The following is an 18,448-nucleotide window of genomic DNA, read 5'->3' as shown; positions in this document are numbered from 1 at the left end:
GATAATGTGGCACAGTAAGGAGAGAGGTGGTAGGAATGAAGAGTTGAATGCAAATTTGGACGGTGAAGAAATAAGCACAACTGCTATCCTTAAACTATCCTGGATTAAGGAGGAAACTGGATCTAAAGTAGAGGAAAAGCCATCTCACTTTTAAAGTGGTAATTTGGGGACAGGCTTCTCAATCACATCATAATGGCATGGAGGGAGGTCTGTGTCCTTGAAAACATACAATCACATCCTAAACAGCATTCTTTTTTTTCGGGCACATACATTTTAACATGGACAAAGAGGTATAAGACTATCTAGTAATATTATTGCTCACTGACCAGTTAGCTGTCACCCATTTTAGCCCAGATGTCCAGGGTGTAGTTGTCGGGTCTTGGGCAACTCTTAAAAAAGTAGGATGCTTAATGCTGGGGAACTTCTTGAATACAGTCAGTGAAGCTGTAAACTCCTGGCAAGAGCATGGTCCTGCTCTGCAGACACACAATCTGGGTGTGTCATTGAATCCATAAGTCATTCACAGAATTGAGGCTTGCCTCTTCCATGAAATCACAAATGTGGTAACGGCCAGGGAATGGAGTGTTCTGGAAAAGAATGATGGAGTGCAACAAAAAGCATTATTATACACACATATTGCTGGGTTTCACGTGACGTCACATCTGCCTCATTCGTTATTCAAAACTTTAGCTGGTGGTCTACCAAAGCTCAGTTGACAAAGCGTTTGTATGAAGAAGGTGCATTGCTCGCATGAAAAATGCCTTACGCTTGCGTTGTTTTAGGTTGTTCGAATCAATCAAACCATGAAACTGATAAAAGTTTCTTCAGGGTTCCCCGTGAACTAATAAAAAAGGGTGAACGAACACAGGATTTCACAAAAAGATGTCGAGAAAGGTGGCTTTTGAACCTCTCACTGAAATCAAGGGGAGCCGAGTCGAAGCATGCTCGAGTTTGCAGTGATCACTTGGTGAAAGGTTTGTATCTCCCTCTCAGCTATGACCTTAGTGTTTTCCAAGTACTTTTCTTGCTGTGTCGTTATTTTACTGTCCTTTTTTTTTTTTGCATGAAGCGCTAAGTCCCCAGCTGTTCCTTTGTTTACTCCTCACAAAATCCATATGCATGAAGGTCACGACAAAATTCTTACCCAGCCGTACAGTTACAATGTGCCGTGATCACTTCTCTGTCTTGTTTAACTAAGATCCAGGTCTTTAAAGGGGTTTCTGATGGTCTTTGTGAATGATTTGCCTGAGAGATACAGTAAGAGCCAACACAAGTGAGAATCAAGCGAACTGTTGTTTGTTTACACTTCAACTTGCAGCGCTTCCTTGTAAAGACATGAACGAAAAGCTTTAAAAAAACCATACATACACGGGCAAAAACAATACAGGATTCATTCGGCAGCGACTTGATACCAAGGTCCTTTACCCAGCCACATACAGAAAAGTTGTAAGCCTCCATACTCTTCCACGCTTTCATCTATTTTGCGGTGTAGAAGGACGTCTGCAACACCAGATAGTTCGAGATGTCAGGGAACTCGACTGAAGGGTCGTTTTCGAGATCGTATGACAAATCCTTCTTTCCCAGACTGTAGGGGTCGATTCCATTGCACACAGCAATCTTCTGAATATATCTAAAGCCAGCAGTGGCTTCTAGATTACGAGTGTACTCTGATAAGTTATCACTAGTTGTTTGCACTACGGCAGCCGTTTAGACCACCAGCTATTTCACTTCTGGTAAAACCGCTAAGAAAAGTCACGTGACTGAAACTTAGCAATACTGTCACTTTGGGCTGAAAGAAAATTCTGACACTGATAGCTGACAGCTGAGGGACATATTATAGCCAGATATAGATAAAATAGGCCATATTGTCACTAAAGATATGATTTGCACTGGTGAACCTTTGATGCGACATGCCTACAGAGAGGCCAGCATTATTTTGACAAAATATATTGGAGCATGCAGAATGCTTTGCGAGCATAATTAAATACCTGATAATGTTTGTTCTTGGCGGCACAGTGTTTGTTGTAGTGGTTAGCGCTGTCGCCTCACAGCAAGAAGGTCCAGGTTCGAGCCCCGTGGCCGGCGAGGGCCTTTCTGTGTGGAGTTTGCATGTTCTCCCCGTGTCCGCGTGGGTTTCCTCCGGGTGCTCCGGTTTCCCCCACAGTCCAAAGACATGCAGGTTAGGTTAACTGGTGACTCTAAATTGACCGTAGGTGTGAATGTGAGTGTGAATGGTTGTCTGTGTCTATGTGTCAGCCCTGTGATGACCTGGCGACTTGTCCAGGGTGTACCCCGCCTTTCGCCCGTAGTCAGCTGGGATAGGCTCCAGCTTGCCTGCGACCTTGTAGAACAGGATAAAGCGGCTAGAGATAACGAGATGAGATGAAAAACCACTATCAATTAGCAAACAATATATTAGTTAGTGCTGTTGCATAATAAGGTGCCTCTTTTCTGCTTAATTAGGACTTGGCACTTCATTCAATGGCACCATTGCATGAGCACATGACATCACCTACCTTAATTATATCCTTCCACCGACCACTTCTGTCAGTCAGATTTCTCATCAGTCAGTTCCTTCTCATGAAGGAACGTCAGAACCACCAGATACTAAGTATCTCAAAGGATTTTTGTTTACAACCATACCAAAGCCTTTTGAAGCTTGCCCTGTAACATAAGCCTACTCACACTGAAGCTGTTTTTTTTTTAACATGAAACCGATCATCTGTGCTCTTTTATTGCTGTGTTGAAGGATGTCTCGTCTTTTTTTTTTAACTTTGTGGTGCCTTTTTCCTGTCATGGTTCCAGCTCTTTTTATAACACTCGGTGTCTTTGTCATGACAGGAAAAAGACACCTTCCTTTCACCCGTAACCACTACATCGGTACGGAAAATAGTCAGCAGGTGTTTAAAGCCATTGGATGTGCATGTGTATGAGCAATTTTTGGAACCATGTTGTAATGCTTTAAAAAAAATAGTTTTTGTTGTTTGCCATCTTAGGACTAAAAGCCTACTATTTAGTCTGTAATATGTAATTTCTGTTATGCTTTACAGGCATGTACTTTTTGTATAAAGATGTTTATGAATCAATTTCATATAATGTTAGTCTTTCATTTCTTAGAGTAGCTTCACTTTTAATGCACGTCGTTACATGTACGTAGATGTGTGATGTAATCTGAAACACAACCCAATCCCTATCTGCTGCATTCATTACCTATGGGCCTATATCACAGAACAAAATTTATTCGTTGACCATTCCTACGTTCAAATTCTCTTATTTTTATTATACTGGTTTTGTTACAATATAGTCAGATGTATAATGTACACCTTTTATTCAATTTGTCATTAGTTTTGATTCAAGGACAGATCATTTCATATTTCTCTTAAAAAAATTCAAACCGAGATTAAAACTGTTAAAGCTTCTTGTAGCAACATGGTGTAGTAATTAATGTGTGCGTTAATTTGGTGCACTAGACACAGGACGATGCACCATGCTCCTTGCATCATCTCATCCACAAGCTTCTCCGGGAGTTTGGAGCATAATGTTCTTCCCTGTTGCTAGGCTACATAAAACACTCACTACCAAGTAGCTATAGTAAGCGCTTATAGTGCTACACTTTAGTCACCTTATCTCTTTAGCAGTGAGCATGGAAAAAAAAAAAAAACCACACACCCAGCTAAGGGCCCCAGAGCACAGACTGGTTTAATGCCCTCGTGGCATCATTGCCATTTCAGCTCCTCCGTCATTTCCACTTCAAGTGAAGTCAGGGAAATTGTTTGGGCAAAGAATAGCCCCTTAATACACATTTCATCATGAAGTTTTATACTTCATCAGGCTAGCTGCATCCCAAGAACACATTTGAGTACACATCCAGTTCCATTTAATGGAAATCAGGAGAAAATACCAAAAGGTCTCAAATTAATTTCTGCTGTTACTGAATAATTGCACCTCCAACCCAATTGATTGGATTAGTAATCCACAGGTTTCTACAAGTTCCACCCAGCTTTAGTTCGGTCAAAACAAAAGGAGCAAAAAAACACAAAAGATGACTTAACCACAGCTGTCTTTTAAGAGTACTTTAATGAACGTTTATTTTGCTTTGACAAGGAGGCCATACCCCCAATCCTATCCTGTGATTACACATAGTAATTTGACCAGTTGACTCAGAGATACATTGTATGATGATTTACAAATGAACAATTTCTACTACAATATTGTAAACATTCTGGTTGATGCAAGTGGATCAAAGCCACTAAAAAATAAAAAATAAAATCAGCTCAGAGATGCATAACTGTCAACATACTGAAGAGCTTCGAGTTCAAGGGCTTAAGGATGCTCTACAAACAAGGAAATCTTTCAATTTTGGATTGTAAATTTTATTGGAAAACAAAAATATACAACTTGGAATGGATTATTTGAGGCATGACAATGTAGTTAAGCTGTTAAAAAAAGAAAAAACAGTGAAAGTGAAACCATTACAAAGTATCATAAGATTCAAACAAGTTCTCTGGTACAGAACAGCAGATACAAAAAGTTTATGTACGAGTATCTAGAAGATACACCCGTGTCTTTTTTTTTTTCCTTTTGCAGTAGTGCAATGCTGATAAATTTCATATATATATTATATACTTTGTCCATAGTCCATGCAGAGTTACTCCTCTACATTGTTGCCCTGTCAACACTGTTGCCAAGTGGCAAGCCAGTTGACAGGTCTCCGCTCTTGCTACGCATCGGGTGGGGGGGGCAGACAGATGTGACGTGCAGGGTTTTGCGCGCCACCACCCCCATATCGCCGCAACAAGCACCTGATCGTGTAACCGCACCGTCACTCCAAAAAACACGATGACAGCAAAAGAAAGGGACATGAGGAGTTAGATCCTATGCAGTTTACATGCAGCTCCTTTGGACAGCCAGGAGGAAGAGGGGGACTTAACGTTTTACAGATTAAATTAAACAAAAAAAAAAAAAAGGCAAATTATTTATAAGAAAGAAAGAGAAAATGAATGAGAATCTGTACAGGGCTTTCACTTTGCCGTCATCATCTGTACAAATTCTGTGGAGACAGATAGAGAGATTTTGTTAAGTTATATAAAAAGACATGTGGTCCCTCCAAGTGAGTCAGCTAGGAGGTAATCAAGTGGCTTCGACAGAAAGCCTCCATTCCCCAGACTCACCTTCATAGTTCACCTGTCCATCTCCATCAATGTCTGCTTCTCTGATCATCTCATCAACCTCCTCATCAGTCAGCTTCTCTCCCAGGTTTGTCATCACATGACGCAGCTCAGCAGCACTAATGTACCCGTTTCCGTCCTAAAATGGAGAATTTTGGGTCACAGGCAGCACTTGGGTGATTAACTAGTCTTGATTGCTTGTTTTGCTGCCAGGATAAAACCTTACCTTATCAAAGACACGGAACGCTTCTCTGATCTCCTCCTCACTGTCTGTGTCCTTCATCTTCCTTGCCATCATTGTCAGAAACTCTGGGAAGTCTATCGTCCCATTTCCTATGAAGAGGAGGAGCAGCTGTAAAAACTGCAAGTGCTTTTGGCTCAGATAACTGTGCACACATGCACGGTGTGTGTAAACAACTTACCATCAGCGTCCACTTCATTGATCATATCCTGCAGCTCAGCCTCTGTTGGGTTCTGGCCAAGAGAGCGCATGACTGTACCCAACTCTTTGGTCGTAATAGTGCCATCTCCATCCTTGTCAAAGAGTGAGAATGCCTCTTTGAACTCTGCAGATAAAGGACAGGAAAAAAAAACCCAACAAATCTAAACTCAAACATATATAGTGCAGAGTTAAGCCAGGTTCATCAGCCAACTTGCACCTGACTACACTCAAGTAGCCAAAAATGGCCAGGGCAAAATAAATACATTCCATTAGAGAGAGTATTTATCTGGTGGTAAAACATGCCAAAACACTTGACTGTAGTCCTCATCCAAATCCCAGTGCAACACACTGAGTGCTCCAGGTCTCCAATCAGTGGCTTAGTTTATAGTTCTTGCGCATTAATCCAAAAGAATATTTAGGCAGGTTGAAGGAGTCAGACAGTACACAGACACCAGACAAATACAGCAAGTAGTAACAGGAGCAGAGAAAGCTAATGGAGCTGAATGCAAAGTCACAGCTTGAAACACAAACCATGGCATAAGGCAGCTTTTCAGCATTAAGATAACCAGAACCTCCAATCCCAGTTCCAACATGTAGTGTACACACACACTTTTGGTGCCTTTGGTGGGGGGGAACAAAATCCAACACTGGAAAATAATGACACTAACAAGTCTGCCTCTTATGAAGAGCTCCTGCACAAAAACAGCATTATGCAACAAGCAGCCATTACTGCCAAGCCATTTGTGTAACTAATGCAGACTACTGATTGTCTTATGATGAAAGTCTCCCTCCCAACCTGACATACAGCAACAAGCTTCAACAGCTCAGAGCAGATCTGAAGAGCAACTCCACTGTGGCACGTTCTTACCTAAACTGACTTACAGTTTTAGACAGCCTTCATTAGTAGTCCCAAACCAAACATCACTTCATTCCTCTGTACAGCACAAACCCTGGTTCTATAAGGATTCAACATGACCTCACTGTTCCTGTAGTGACAAGACATTGACCCTTGGACCATACAAACCCAGAACTTGACTTCACTGAACTGACAAGATAGTGTTTTGTGACTTCACAGGTCCCCAGTTCTCCTCCCCCATCCTTACTAAACATGGAAACAGCTGTGACCTCAGCATCTCCATGGACTCGCGCCAACATTTGTGCCCATGTCTCAACAGGCAACACACCCTGACTTCACAAATCACTATGGAGACAGACCACTGTGACCCAAATGATGCTATTTGGGTTTAGATTTTCCACTGTGCCTGTACTTCAGTCCCCATCAGTGGCTCGGATTAGAGGAATCCTTAAAAGCCACGGAGAGCAGCCCAAATATTCAAATTAGTATTTTGCCCACGGCTAGGGTGACAAAGGCACGGATACCGATACAGCCAAATCATGAACAAAATGCCTGACGCGCCATTTCCTAAAACACCAAATGCTTGCAAAAAAAGTCTTCCAACTTGATACACAGCTCTTGTAAGAGTCCACACATTATTCAGCAGAGATGAGGAACGCAAAATGGACAAAAAACAGGAGGAGTAGCCAGTTTCAGAGAAGCCAAATGGAAGGGCTCATAAAAGGACACACCCTAGCTGCTCAATCTGCTCTCCAACAGTCCAATGTTCAGGATTTGGTTCGAGTTTAAAATGCTAAAGTCTCCTTTCTGTGCGTGTTCACAGGGTGCCGGCTATCAATGCAGCAGAAACATGTCCATTCATTTTCCGGGCACAGCTTTAGGTGCCATAAAAGGGAAAACCATAAATCCAACCCAGAGACAGACAGACAGAGAGAGAGAGAGAGAGAGAGAGAGAGACACGGGTGGAGGACGACAGAAAGGGAGGAAAAGCACAGAGATCCAAAAAGCGGCAGCCACGTGCACAACGGCGCAACGCTTACCGGCAATCTGCTCCTCTGTCAGCTGGTCGGCCTGAGAGAAAAAGAAAGAAAATGAATAAGTAATATGTTTAAACCTACTTTAGACTGATCACAACATTACTGGGGGCTCAATCAAAATGGATCAGGCTAATAACAGGCTATAGTGCACTGTAGCCTGTTATTATTGAGCATTTTTATGTAAAAGGCACAAGTCAATAAAATCATCATCATCATCATCATCACGCAGTAGGAACCACTAAACTGTATTATTATTATTATTACTACAGCTTAGTGGCTCCCACAGAACAACAGATCCTTGTGACGCGTTCGTAAACCGGACCCGCGCCGGAAGCAGCGCAGTCTGCTGCAGCCAGTTGCGCAGTAGCGCTCCACCAGCCACTAGTGCATTATTCACACCTATACACGCCTGCCAGATGTTACAGAGACCTCAAAACCAAGCTCATCATTAATAAAAAGCCCATAGAAGCTCCATACAGCAAGCAAGACCGCCAGCCAATGCGTCAACCCTGATGCTGAGTGGCCAGAATATTAGGCTACAAGGATTAAGGATGCCATTTTGTAACCCATTACACTGCAACTATCATTAATCACCCGATACATTACACACAACCCGCTTTAGCAGCCTGGACAGGTGACAGAAGGGCAGCCTGTTCTGTACCGCAGCCGAAAATTAAATTAAAAAGCAGACATTCTGGACAAGAAGTATATTATATATCAAAGAAGCTAGAATACAAAGAGCAGAAGCGCAACATGTAGCAATTCCTGTAAATAAAGTATCTATTGTATCTATCTGAAAGCCACAGCTATAACTCCTTGGCTTTCCATAACAGCATGGTATAATGTTAGTATACAGGGGTTGTGACTTACCATGGTGCTGTTTTAATGAAATGTAGTCCTAACAAGTCCAGCAGCTGGCAAACAAACAGGATGCAATAGAAGAGAGCCTGGCGCGCCTTTAATGGTCGCTTTGAAACTCCTCCCCTTTCTGGCTGCATCCGCCAACACACTTCCTTCTGGAGCACAAAGGATGATCACAAACGCGGACGATTTCGGAGTGTAATAGTGCATTAAGATTCCAAATAAACCCCAGGTGACTTCGCTTACTCGAAACTATAGCCATGAGCCAAAAAACCTAAGCACATGTGCGCGTTTGGAGTAGGAACTAGTTCCCAGCGGAGTTATACATTCTGCTATTGTGTGATGCGCCGGGCGCAGTACAGCGCGGTGTAGTGAGCAGAAGAGGCTCCTGATTGGTGCACTCGTACCTGCAATGCGTCACTCGCGCGCAGCTTTGGTGCTGCATTCACTAGTCCCAGTCCCAGTCAGTCTATAGGCTGCATGAAGCACCTCAGGCTCAGCATGACATAGGATTATTAGATTTCCTATGTCTTCTGTACCACCTGTAGGTTATGGGTGGTGGGGTTGGGTTTTGTTGGATTCCAGCTCATGTGGGTATTAAAGGAAATGATAAACTGGCCAAAAGATCAATAAATAAAACTTATGACATTCATTACCCTTTTAACACTTCTGATCTCAGAAAACATATCAAAGATGTTATTATGGGAAAATTCCCTAACTGGTATGTCATGCTTCTACCAACATCTCACCTCATCTCATCTCATCACATCGCATCGCATCACTCTTGTCGAGGACGGCCCCATATGGACAGTTGAAAGTCAGACTTGGAGGACGCTCTGGACACTTACTGTAACGCTTTTATGGCTGAGGACTACAGTTGACTTGCTAACTTTAGGACTGCACTTGTCATGAAGAGTTTTGCACTCAAGTTTCCATCAACGACACTGACTTCATGTTAAAGCTGTTAATGTTATAGTCAGGGCAGCACGGTGGTGTAGTGGTTAGCGCTGTCGCCTCACAGCAAGAAGGTCCGGGTTCGAGCCCCGTGGCCGGCGAGGGCCTTTCTGTGCGGAGTTTGCATGTTCTCCCCGTGTCCGCGTGGGTTTCCTCCGGGTGCTCCGGTTTCCCCCACAGTCCAAAGACATGCAGGTTAGGTTAACTGGTGACTCTAAATTGACCGTAGGTGTGAATGTGAGTGTGAATGGTTGTCTGTGTCTACGTGTCAGCCCTGTGATGACCTGGCGACTTGTCCAGGGTGTACCCCGCCTTTCGCCCGTAGTCAGCTGGGATAGGCTCCAGCTTGCCTGCGACCCTGTAGGACAGGATAAAGCGGCTAGAGATAATGAGATGAGATGAGATATCAAAGATGTTATTATGGGAAAATTCCCCAACTGGTATGTCATGCTTCTACCAACATCTCATCTCATCTCATCACATCGCATCGCATCACTCCTGTCGAGGACGGCCCCATATGGACAGTTGAAAGTCAGACTTGGAGGACGCTCTGGACACTTACTGTAATGCTTTTATGGCTGAGGACTACAGTTGACTTGCTAACTTTAGGACTGCACTTGTCATGAACAGTTTTGCACTCAAGTTTCCATCAAGGACACTGACTTCATGTTAAAGCTGTTAATGTTATAGTCAGGGCAGCACGGTGGTGTAGTGGTTAGCGCTGTCGCCTCACAGCAAGAAGGTCCGGGTTCGAGCCCCGTGGCCAGCGAGGGCCTTTCTGTGCGGAGTTTGCATGTTCTCCCTGTGTCCGTGTGGGTTTCCTCATGCAGACATGCAGGTTAGGTTAACTGGTGACTCTAAATTGACCGTAGGTGTGAATGTGAGTGTGAATGGTTGTCTGTGTCTATGTGTCAGCCCTGTGATGACCTGGCGACTTGTCCAGGGTGTACCCCGCCTTTCGCCCATAGTCAGCTGGGATAGGCTCCAGCTTGCCTGCAACCCTGTAGAACAGGTTAAAACGGCTAGAGATAATGAGATAAGATGTTATAGTCATGCTGCCTGTTGTTGCCCAAATGAGGATGGGTTCCCTTTTGATTCTGGTTCCTCTCGAGGTTTCTTCCTCATGTCGCCTGAGGGAGTTTTTTCCTTGCCACCGTCGCCACAGGCGTGCTCATTGGGGATAGATTAGGGATAAAATTGGCTCATTCAGATTCTGTAAAGCTGCTTTGGGACAATGTTTATTGTTAAAAGCGCTATACAAACTGACTTGACAACTTGAACCAAATATTACAACACATATTCTGACAAAAACAGAAACAAACAAAGGATAATTACAAGACTTAGATTTGGAAAGTGTTTACTTTGTGATACACAATTTCTTTTTAAAACAAGAACCTCCACAACTTGCGGTGTAAAGAAAATGTCAAACACCTGCTTCTAGATTGTATCAAATATCCAAACTTTCATGATAAAATTATTCCAAAAATGAGAAATAAACAATTAGAAATGAATATAAAAAATGTACTCTTACATAAAGAATTTTATGATGACATTTATAAGTTTATTATTGAAAAAAAGGTTAATAAAAAAAAAGAAACTCATATTTAATGTGTGTGTGTGCTTGGTCACAGTATGTGAACTCGTAGTTCCAATCCTTATAGGACGCCAAATCACTTTGAGTGGGAGCATGAACCTAAAAGAAGCTCAAGTTCAGGCTCAGCACACACTCCACATGGACGTGGTGGGACAGTTCACAGGATATGTCCAGGAAACCACTCAGTGAAATAAAGTGTTCATGCAGGACATGGAACTTTTTATATTTGCCACGTTTAGTGAAACGGGGCGGCATGGTGGTGTAGTGGTTAGCGCTGTTGCCTCACAGCAAGAAGATTCTGGGTTTGAGCCCAGCAGCCGATGAGGGCCTTTCTGTGCGGAGTTTGCATGTTCTCCCCAAGTCTGCGTGGGTTTCCTCCGGCTGCTCCGGTTTCCCCCACAGTCCAAAGACATGCAGGTTAGGTTAACTGGTGACTCTAAATTGACCGTAGGTGTGAATGTGAGTGTGAACGGTTGTCTGTGTCTATGTGTCAGCCCTGTGATGACCTGGCAACTTGTCCAGAGTGTACCCCGCCTTTCGCCCGTAGTCAGCTGGGATAGGCTCTAGCTCGCCTGCGACCCTGTAGAACAGGATCAAGCGGCTACAGATCTGAGTGTCTGTAAAATGATGCTTTATAATACCAGGTTATTCTATTGCATGCTGTTAAGCTAAGAGAGATGAGACTGAGATGGTATGGGCACATCCTGAGAAGAGATTTAGAGCATGTTGGAAGGAGAATGTTGAGGATGGAGCTGCCAGGCACACGAAAACGAGGAAGGCCAAAGAGGAGATACATGGATGTGGTGAGAGAGGACATGAAAGTGGCAGGTGTAGTAGAGAAGGATGCTGAAGACAGGGAGCAATGGAGACGAAAGATCCGCTGTGGCGACCCCTAATCGGGAGCAGCCAAAAGAAGAAGAAGATAATACCGGGTTCAATTAATCTAGTAGTATTTGTGTAGTGTTTAATTTCCTACATTTGGCAATGCTGGCCTGTAGGATTCTGCTCTCTGCACATACAGTCAGTCAGTCAGTCAGTTAGTGTTGGGGTGGGGGCTGGGAATGCATCAGATATGTCAGCAAAGAGATGGTTTTGAAAGGTGTATGTGAATCTGATCTCCCCAAACAAACAGAAACGCAAGGTTTAGATTCATTCTCAGCAAGCGTTTTATGTGGTATTACAGAAGTACTCATGATATGAGTGTGTGGATGTGTGATGTATCAGATGTGGTGTGTGAAATAGCAGCAGCAGCAGCAGGCCTGTGGGCTTACTGTGCTCTGAGGAGTCAGCATTATCTGATGCCATGCACCTCCATGCTTCACTGCCCAGATTTCTCTCTCACACCCACTGGCCACCTGTCTCGATACAAAACTCAGTGACCACACAGGTGAGAGAGTAAACACTAAGGAGACTTTCAGTCTCAACAGAGTTCAGCTTTAAAATGAATATAGTACTGTGCTAGACAAGCTTCAAACAACATTCTCATACACTTTCAGAAAATAAAGTACATTATTGTACCAGTGGTGTAGTGGTTAGCACTGTTGCCTCACAGCAAGAAGGTTCTGGGTTTGAGCCCAGTGGCCGATGGGGGTCTTTCTGTGTGGAGTTTGCATGTTCTCCCTGTGTCTGCATGGGTTTCCTCTGGGTGCTCCGGTTTCTCCGCAGTCTAAAGATATGCAGGTTAGGTTAATTGATGGCTCTAAATTGTCCATAGGTGTGAATGTGAGTGTGAATGGTTGAGAGGAGAAAACCTCTATAATAATCCAGTAGAAGGCAACGGGAAACCACTACTGTAATGTTCCCTAGAGACTTTGATGGCTGAAGCTGTCAGAGCGGCCACATCACTGTAGTGATATGCCAAAATGGATGGATGGATGGATGGATGGATGGATGGATTGTACCTGTAGGGGTACAACAGCTTGTCACTGGGACAGTGACAAGTGGACTCTAATGCCGCTTTTCCACTACCAACGCGGCTGAGTTGGGCTGAGCCGTGCCGTGCTGAGTTGGGCTGAGTCGAGCTGAGCGGGGCTGTTGGAGTTGCATTTCGACTACAACTGCGCTGAACCGTGCTGGCTGGAAGTGGGTGGACCCATTGGGTGGAGTTAGCGAAAGTGGGTGGACGTCACGTGATGTCGTTAGGCGGCGCAAACAGTGACATCAGTGATCTTTTAAGCGGTAGTCTCACGACCCGGATAGTAAACAATAAACATGGAGTCGTTAGTGTTGCTGGTCTTGGTGCTGTGGCTTGTTGTTGGTGACAATGCCAACAGATACTGGCAAGAGCGTATAGATGAGGCGAGGCGCATAAGGCTTCAGAAATTCTCGTAATTCGTAATTATTATTCTTCCGGGTTTACGGTGTTTACAGATCCCAGCGTGCTCGTGGGGCGTGTGTGGGCGTGTGAGGACACTCCTCCTCACCAATCAGTGCACAGGGGAGTGTCTCCTCACGCCCCCAGCCCCACTCGGCTCAGTTTGGCTCGCTTCAGCCCTACTCCAAAACCGTGCGAGTTTTGGGTGCTAAGCAGGGCTGAAGCGAGCTGAGTCGTGCTGCTCTAAGGTAGTCGAAACGCGAGCCGTGTCGGGCTGAAGTGAGCTGAAGTGAGCTGAAAAAGGGTAGTGGAAAAGGGCCATAAGGTACTTATTTGTACCCTTTAAACACTGCTTGGGAACATACATGCACCTTTTTGGCCTTAAAAAGGTACACATGGTTACCTTGAGGTCCAATAAGGATCCCTAGGGGGTAGATTAGTGTAGATTGTACATTGGGGGACAGAAATGGACTCCTACTGTACCCCTATTTCTGATAGTGTACACATGGTGCACAAATGACTACAGCAGAGTGTCTGGTGCACTGTATGCCATAGCCATGTAATGACCATGCTCACATAGTTACATGTGCATTTGTTCAGTTGAGATATTGAAACTCTTGCCACAGAGTCTCCTTCACACAGAAACAGGAAGAACAGCATTTACACCTCACACCCCACCCAACAACATGTTGTTCTAACTTCCTACTGCTAAAACTGGAGTGGGGTGTTATCTTACATCCTAGGAAATGAATGCGTAAGGACGAGGCTGGTATTTGCTATTCATGATCTTCCACAAAACAGAAATTAGTTGCTCAAATCTGATCCTGGGGATTATTATGAATTGCAAGAATGAAGTATCATACAAATCTCTTCATGTTAGTCATATAGTGTGAAAGTCACCAGATTCTCGCTGTATTCTAATGCAGTTTGTCGTCTCGGTGTGATGTGTTAATATCTGCATGGTCTTCATGCAAACTGAACAGTCCGTATTATTTATTAACTTGGTCCTGTTTATTAATCAGTTCACGAATGTGTTTTTGAATCCACCAGTTAATACCAAGTGTAGTAGTAGTAATGGATTTTGTCCTTTGGACCTCACTGCACCACAGGGACTTTTTTCTGGTTGATCAAGACCATAGGTCAAAGATTTCTAGAAAATTGCCTTCCTGGTGTATATTTACAGGCTATACAACCCTTAATCCAGGTTCTGTGATATGAAGTGGCTTGTTTCTGAGTACTTTGTGCACTTAAAGAACAAGGATCTCGTTAAGTTGTGTGCTTTTTACAGGCTGTCTGAGATGGTCATGAAAGGACTATTGATGTGTAAAGAACTGTAGTATTTCATTCCAATTTATATTATATATGCCAGCATGACTGTTCACGAAGTACATATACATTAAACCATTCTGTATGATGTGCTAGTCCTAGTATTGTCATGGTTGATACGTGATGAATAATGTACTGTATATGGGTTTGAGTGTGAAAGCGAATGTTCATGTCTATGCTATTCTAAAGAAATTCTGTTCCTGAAGTGACTCATTCTCTTCAGCTTTCCAAGAGCATTTCTCTGTTCTCGGCTCAGCTTTCGGCTCCTGGAATGTGCCACTGGAACGGGAAATAAGTCTGTACTTGTATTAGAACAGTACAGAAGACAAAGTAGAGAAGGGTCAGGTTGAGGCAAGCCCAGGAGACAGCCAGGGTCAGATATTGCAGATTCCTGCTTTCAAATATGCATGTGACCTCATTCTGCAGAGGATGCTGATGATGTGTCCTCATACGAGGGTGCATTGAGAATTGGGATACAGAGCAGCTCTAAGCTAGTTCTTCTAATCACGATCACCTTAGTAGGGCTTCTTACATGCCCTTTCCCCTTTTTGTAGGTGTGGCTGCTCTTCAATGACACCAGAGTCAATGCCTGAGGTCTGGATTCATACGTGTAACCAGAGGGCACGCCATCTTTAATGTATAAGACCTCACAATGAGCAGGGGTCGAGTCGGTTTTCACAAGTCTTGGGTGAGCCTGTGCTACAATACTTTGCTGTCGTTTGTAAGTAGACATAGCGGCACTTAAGCTACTAAATGGCATTTTCGATGTCATTTTCACCTAGTAAAAGCAGGAGTATGTAAACTATACGTCTGTTCCAACAAAAATGTGTCTATTTCTCTAAATATTCTCAACATTGGCTAACATTCAGAATGGTTCAGTATGGTCAGTTTCAGATGTCAGAAACAGGGTGGCAGATACAGCAGCAAAAATTAGCCAAAGGTTTCCACAGATGATGTAAGCAGATGCTAAGACTTCTGTAATATGAAAGAGCTTTGTTTCGAACTTTAGCAATTTATGGTTTTATAGCTCTATAATAATAGCCTGCAGTGTGCAAAGTCCAGTTGTTGGCTAGTGAACTTAGCAAGCTCTTCAGTACCATTACTGTTCTTTAAAGTGGTTGCACTTAGTACTGGCCTTTCATTTAAAAACCAAAAGAGAGATGTCTGAGGAACCTGTGGGAGAAAAGGATATATTCCTCTGTGTGTGTGTGTGTCCTGTCCTTGACCTCCTCTCCATGTGTGAGACTCTCTCTGCAGTGCAGGACTGCAAGCCACTGATGATCTAATCTTGCAGGGAAGAACACACACACACACACACACACACACACACACACACACACACAGTGCATCCACGCTGCATAAGCAGACCAAGAGCTGCAGAGGTTGCAGGTGTCTGTCCAGACTAAAATGCCTGTGATTGACGGCTCCTTTCCACAAACACTGCTGCATACTGCCATACTGTGCTCAGATTTGGGAACTGCACTCAATGTGACACTGGTTGAATCATCTTTAAAGCTCTTTAGCATGTTTCAACCTCATCACCACCTACCCACAACTGTTGCATCTGTGTGATTGTCACAGAAAAAGAATTTCGACATGTTTCTGTGTACTGAGAAAAAAACCCCACACCAAACACCCAACTTATTATAGAAGCCTTAGGGCCTAAATCAATTCCTCCAGTAAATGTTTCAAATACACAGTGCAAGACAAATTTCTCATTCAAGCTTCTATTTTAATATTTAACCCATCTTTTAATATAAAGTAAAAAAGCAATTCCAGTTATGGAAACTCAAGCATTTCCATAGTTACTTTGTGAAACTTGTGATATATAAACTTTGCTGATTTACATATTTGTTCACACATACAATACCAATCAAAAGTTTGGATACACCTCCACATTTGTATGTTTTTCAGTATGTTGACTGTTTTCTACATTGTAGAACAATACTAAAGACATCAAAACTATGAAATAACATATGGAACATAAATATATATTATTTACCAGCTGGGAAGTCCGTATCATGAAATACTGTGACTGATGTCTTGAAAATACTGACCGAGGCCTCTGGGCCAAGGCCGAGGTCACGGTATTTCACAATACGGACCGACCTTAAGCTGGTAAATAATATTTTAATTTTTTTCTTTACCAAATTCTAACAGAAAATGAGAGCGCCTGAAAGGGAAACCATATTTAGAACAAACCTGCTACAAGACGTGAGCAAGGATGGCTTGTACACGTCGCCGTTTTTCTTTGTTGTGGATATGAAAAAGTTGCACAGCAACATGTTTAGTTCTTCACCAGGTATGTCTTCCACCTTTCGACCTTCATTTAGGTTTTGACAGAGCTTCCCAAAGACATTGAGGTCGTAGGTCGTCTTTTTTGTTGTATTTTCTGTCCTTTGCTCCTCAATAAACTGCTGGATTTGCTCGACATTAGCAACAGCTACAGGTTTTCTGCTTTCTCCTGAAATGTTTTCTTTTATTTCGTCTTCATCAGGGTAGTAAAACTCACCTTCGCTGTGAACACTGTCGTGATCGCGATCCATGCTGTAAAATTAATGCTATTATACTGAGAAATGCAAAAATAAATGTTGACAAAAAATTGCTACTATGTTTGTTGTTGTTGTGAACGAGTGAGCCGCCAAAGGTCTGTAACCGGGGTCCGGATTGTAGGATTCCGGACTGCTCGCGAGCCAATCAGAGCACACGATTTGATGGAAACCGGACCGCGAAAAAAATTAATAGAATTATGTGGTAAACAAAAAAAGTGTTACAAAAACCCAGCAGGGCGGCACGGTGGTGTAGTGGTTAGTGCTGTCGCCTCACAGCAAGAAGGTCCTGGGTTTGAGCCCCGTGGCCGGCGAGGGCCTTTCTGTGTGGAGTTTGCATGTTCTCCCCGTGTCCGCGTGGGTTTCCTCCGGGTGCTCCGGTTTCCCCCACAGTCCAAAGACATGCAGGTTAGGTTAACTGGTGACTCTAATTTGACCGTAGGTGTGAATGTGAGTGTGAATGGTTGTCTGTGTCTATGTGTCAGCCCTGTGATGACCTGGCGACTTGTCCAGGGTGTACCCCGCCTTTCGCCCGTAGTCAGCTGGGATAGGCTCCAGCTTGCCTGCGACCCTGTAGAAGGATAAAGTGGCTAGAGATGATGAGATGAGATGAGAAAAACCCAGCAAAATATGTTTCATATTTTAGATTCTTCAAAGTAGCCACTGGACCTTGATGACGCCTTGCACACTATTGGCATTATCTTAACCAGCTTCATGAGGTAGTCACCTGGAATGCTTTTCAGTTAACAGATGTGCTTCGTCAAAAGTTAATTAGTGCAATTTCTTGCCTTCTTAATGAGTTTGAGATCAAACAGTAAATAGTAAATAATAAAAATACAGTAAATGGTCCTATTCCACAACGGTAGTAATCCATATTATATCAAGAACCGCTCAACTAAGTAAAGAGAAACGGCATCCATATTACTTTAAGACATGAAATGTCTCTTAATTAATAAAAATAAGGGGAAAAAAACCATTGAATTAGAAGGTGTGTCCAAACTTTTGACTGGTATTGTATATAACCACAAATTACCTTCTCCGAAAATGAAATATCTCTAAAAGTAGGGATTATACAGAGTCATAGCTGAGTTTACACAGACTTTATGAAGTATTCTACAAAAAATATGCATTTACTGGCATAACGTTGATGATTATTAACTGTTTCAGCAAGTGCTCTTTCACTTCCATTACAGATAAACAGGTTTTCCAGTTTTTCATGTCAATATAAATAAATGTGTTGAAATAACTGCATATGATAATTGCATATATGCTTCAGACAGAGTAAATAGACATTATATTAAAACATTGGCACATGGCAATAACTGCAAGAATGAAATGAAATGAGTG

The 18,448-nt window shown here is 43.1% G+C and overlaps 1 protein-coding gene across 1 annotated transcript; it reads right to left on the bottom strand.

The window, feature by feature from the left end:
* Positions 1–4,058: 4,058 nt before the first annotated feature.
* calm2a (calmodulin 2a (phosphorylase kinase, delta)) lies at positions 4,059–8,455 on the bottom strand. The gene is made up of 6 exons (XM_060925600.1): positions 8,374–8,455; positions 7,507–7,537; positions 5,591–5,734; positions 5,395–5,501; positions 5,172–5,307; positions 4,059–5,050 (listed from the first exon to the last, which is right to left on the bottom strand). The coding sequence occupies exons 1-6, from the start codon at positions 8,374–8,376 to the stop codon at positions 5,022–5,024; spliced, it is 450 nt and encodes a 149-aa protein (XP_060781583.1). The 5' UTR covers positions 8,377–8,455; the 3' UTR covers positions 4,059–5,021.
* Between the last annotated feature and the right edge of the window lie 9,993 nt (positions 8,456–18,448).

Source organism: Neoarius graeffei, chromosome 7 (assembly GCF_027579695.1).
Source record: "Neoarius graeffei isolate fNeoGra1 chromosome 7, fNeoGra1.pri, whole genome shotgun sequence".
Lineage (NCBI taxonomy): Eukaryota > Metazoa > Chordata > Actinopteri > Siluriformes > Ariidae > Neoarius > Neoarius graeffei.
The sequence above is the reverse complement of the archived record's forward strand: the minus strand, read 5'-3'. Positions and strand labels throughout refer to the sequence as shown.

Excerpts from the sequence above, each read along its gene's own strand:
- calm2a (XM_060925600.1), bottom strand. Across the intron at positions 5,502-5,590 it reads CAATGAAGTGGACGCTGATG|GAAATGGGACGATAGACTTC; the intron begins GTAAGTTGTTTA and ends TCCTCTTCATAG. Across the intron at positions 5,308-5,394 it reads CGTTCCGTGTCTTTGATAAG|GACGGAAACGGGTACATTAG; the intron begins GTAAGGTTTTAT and ends TCTCCATTTTAG.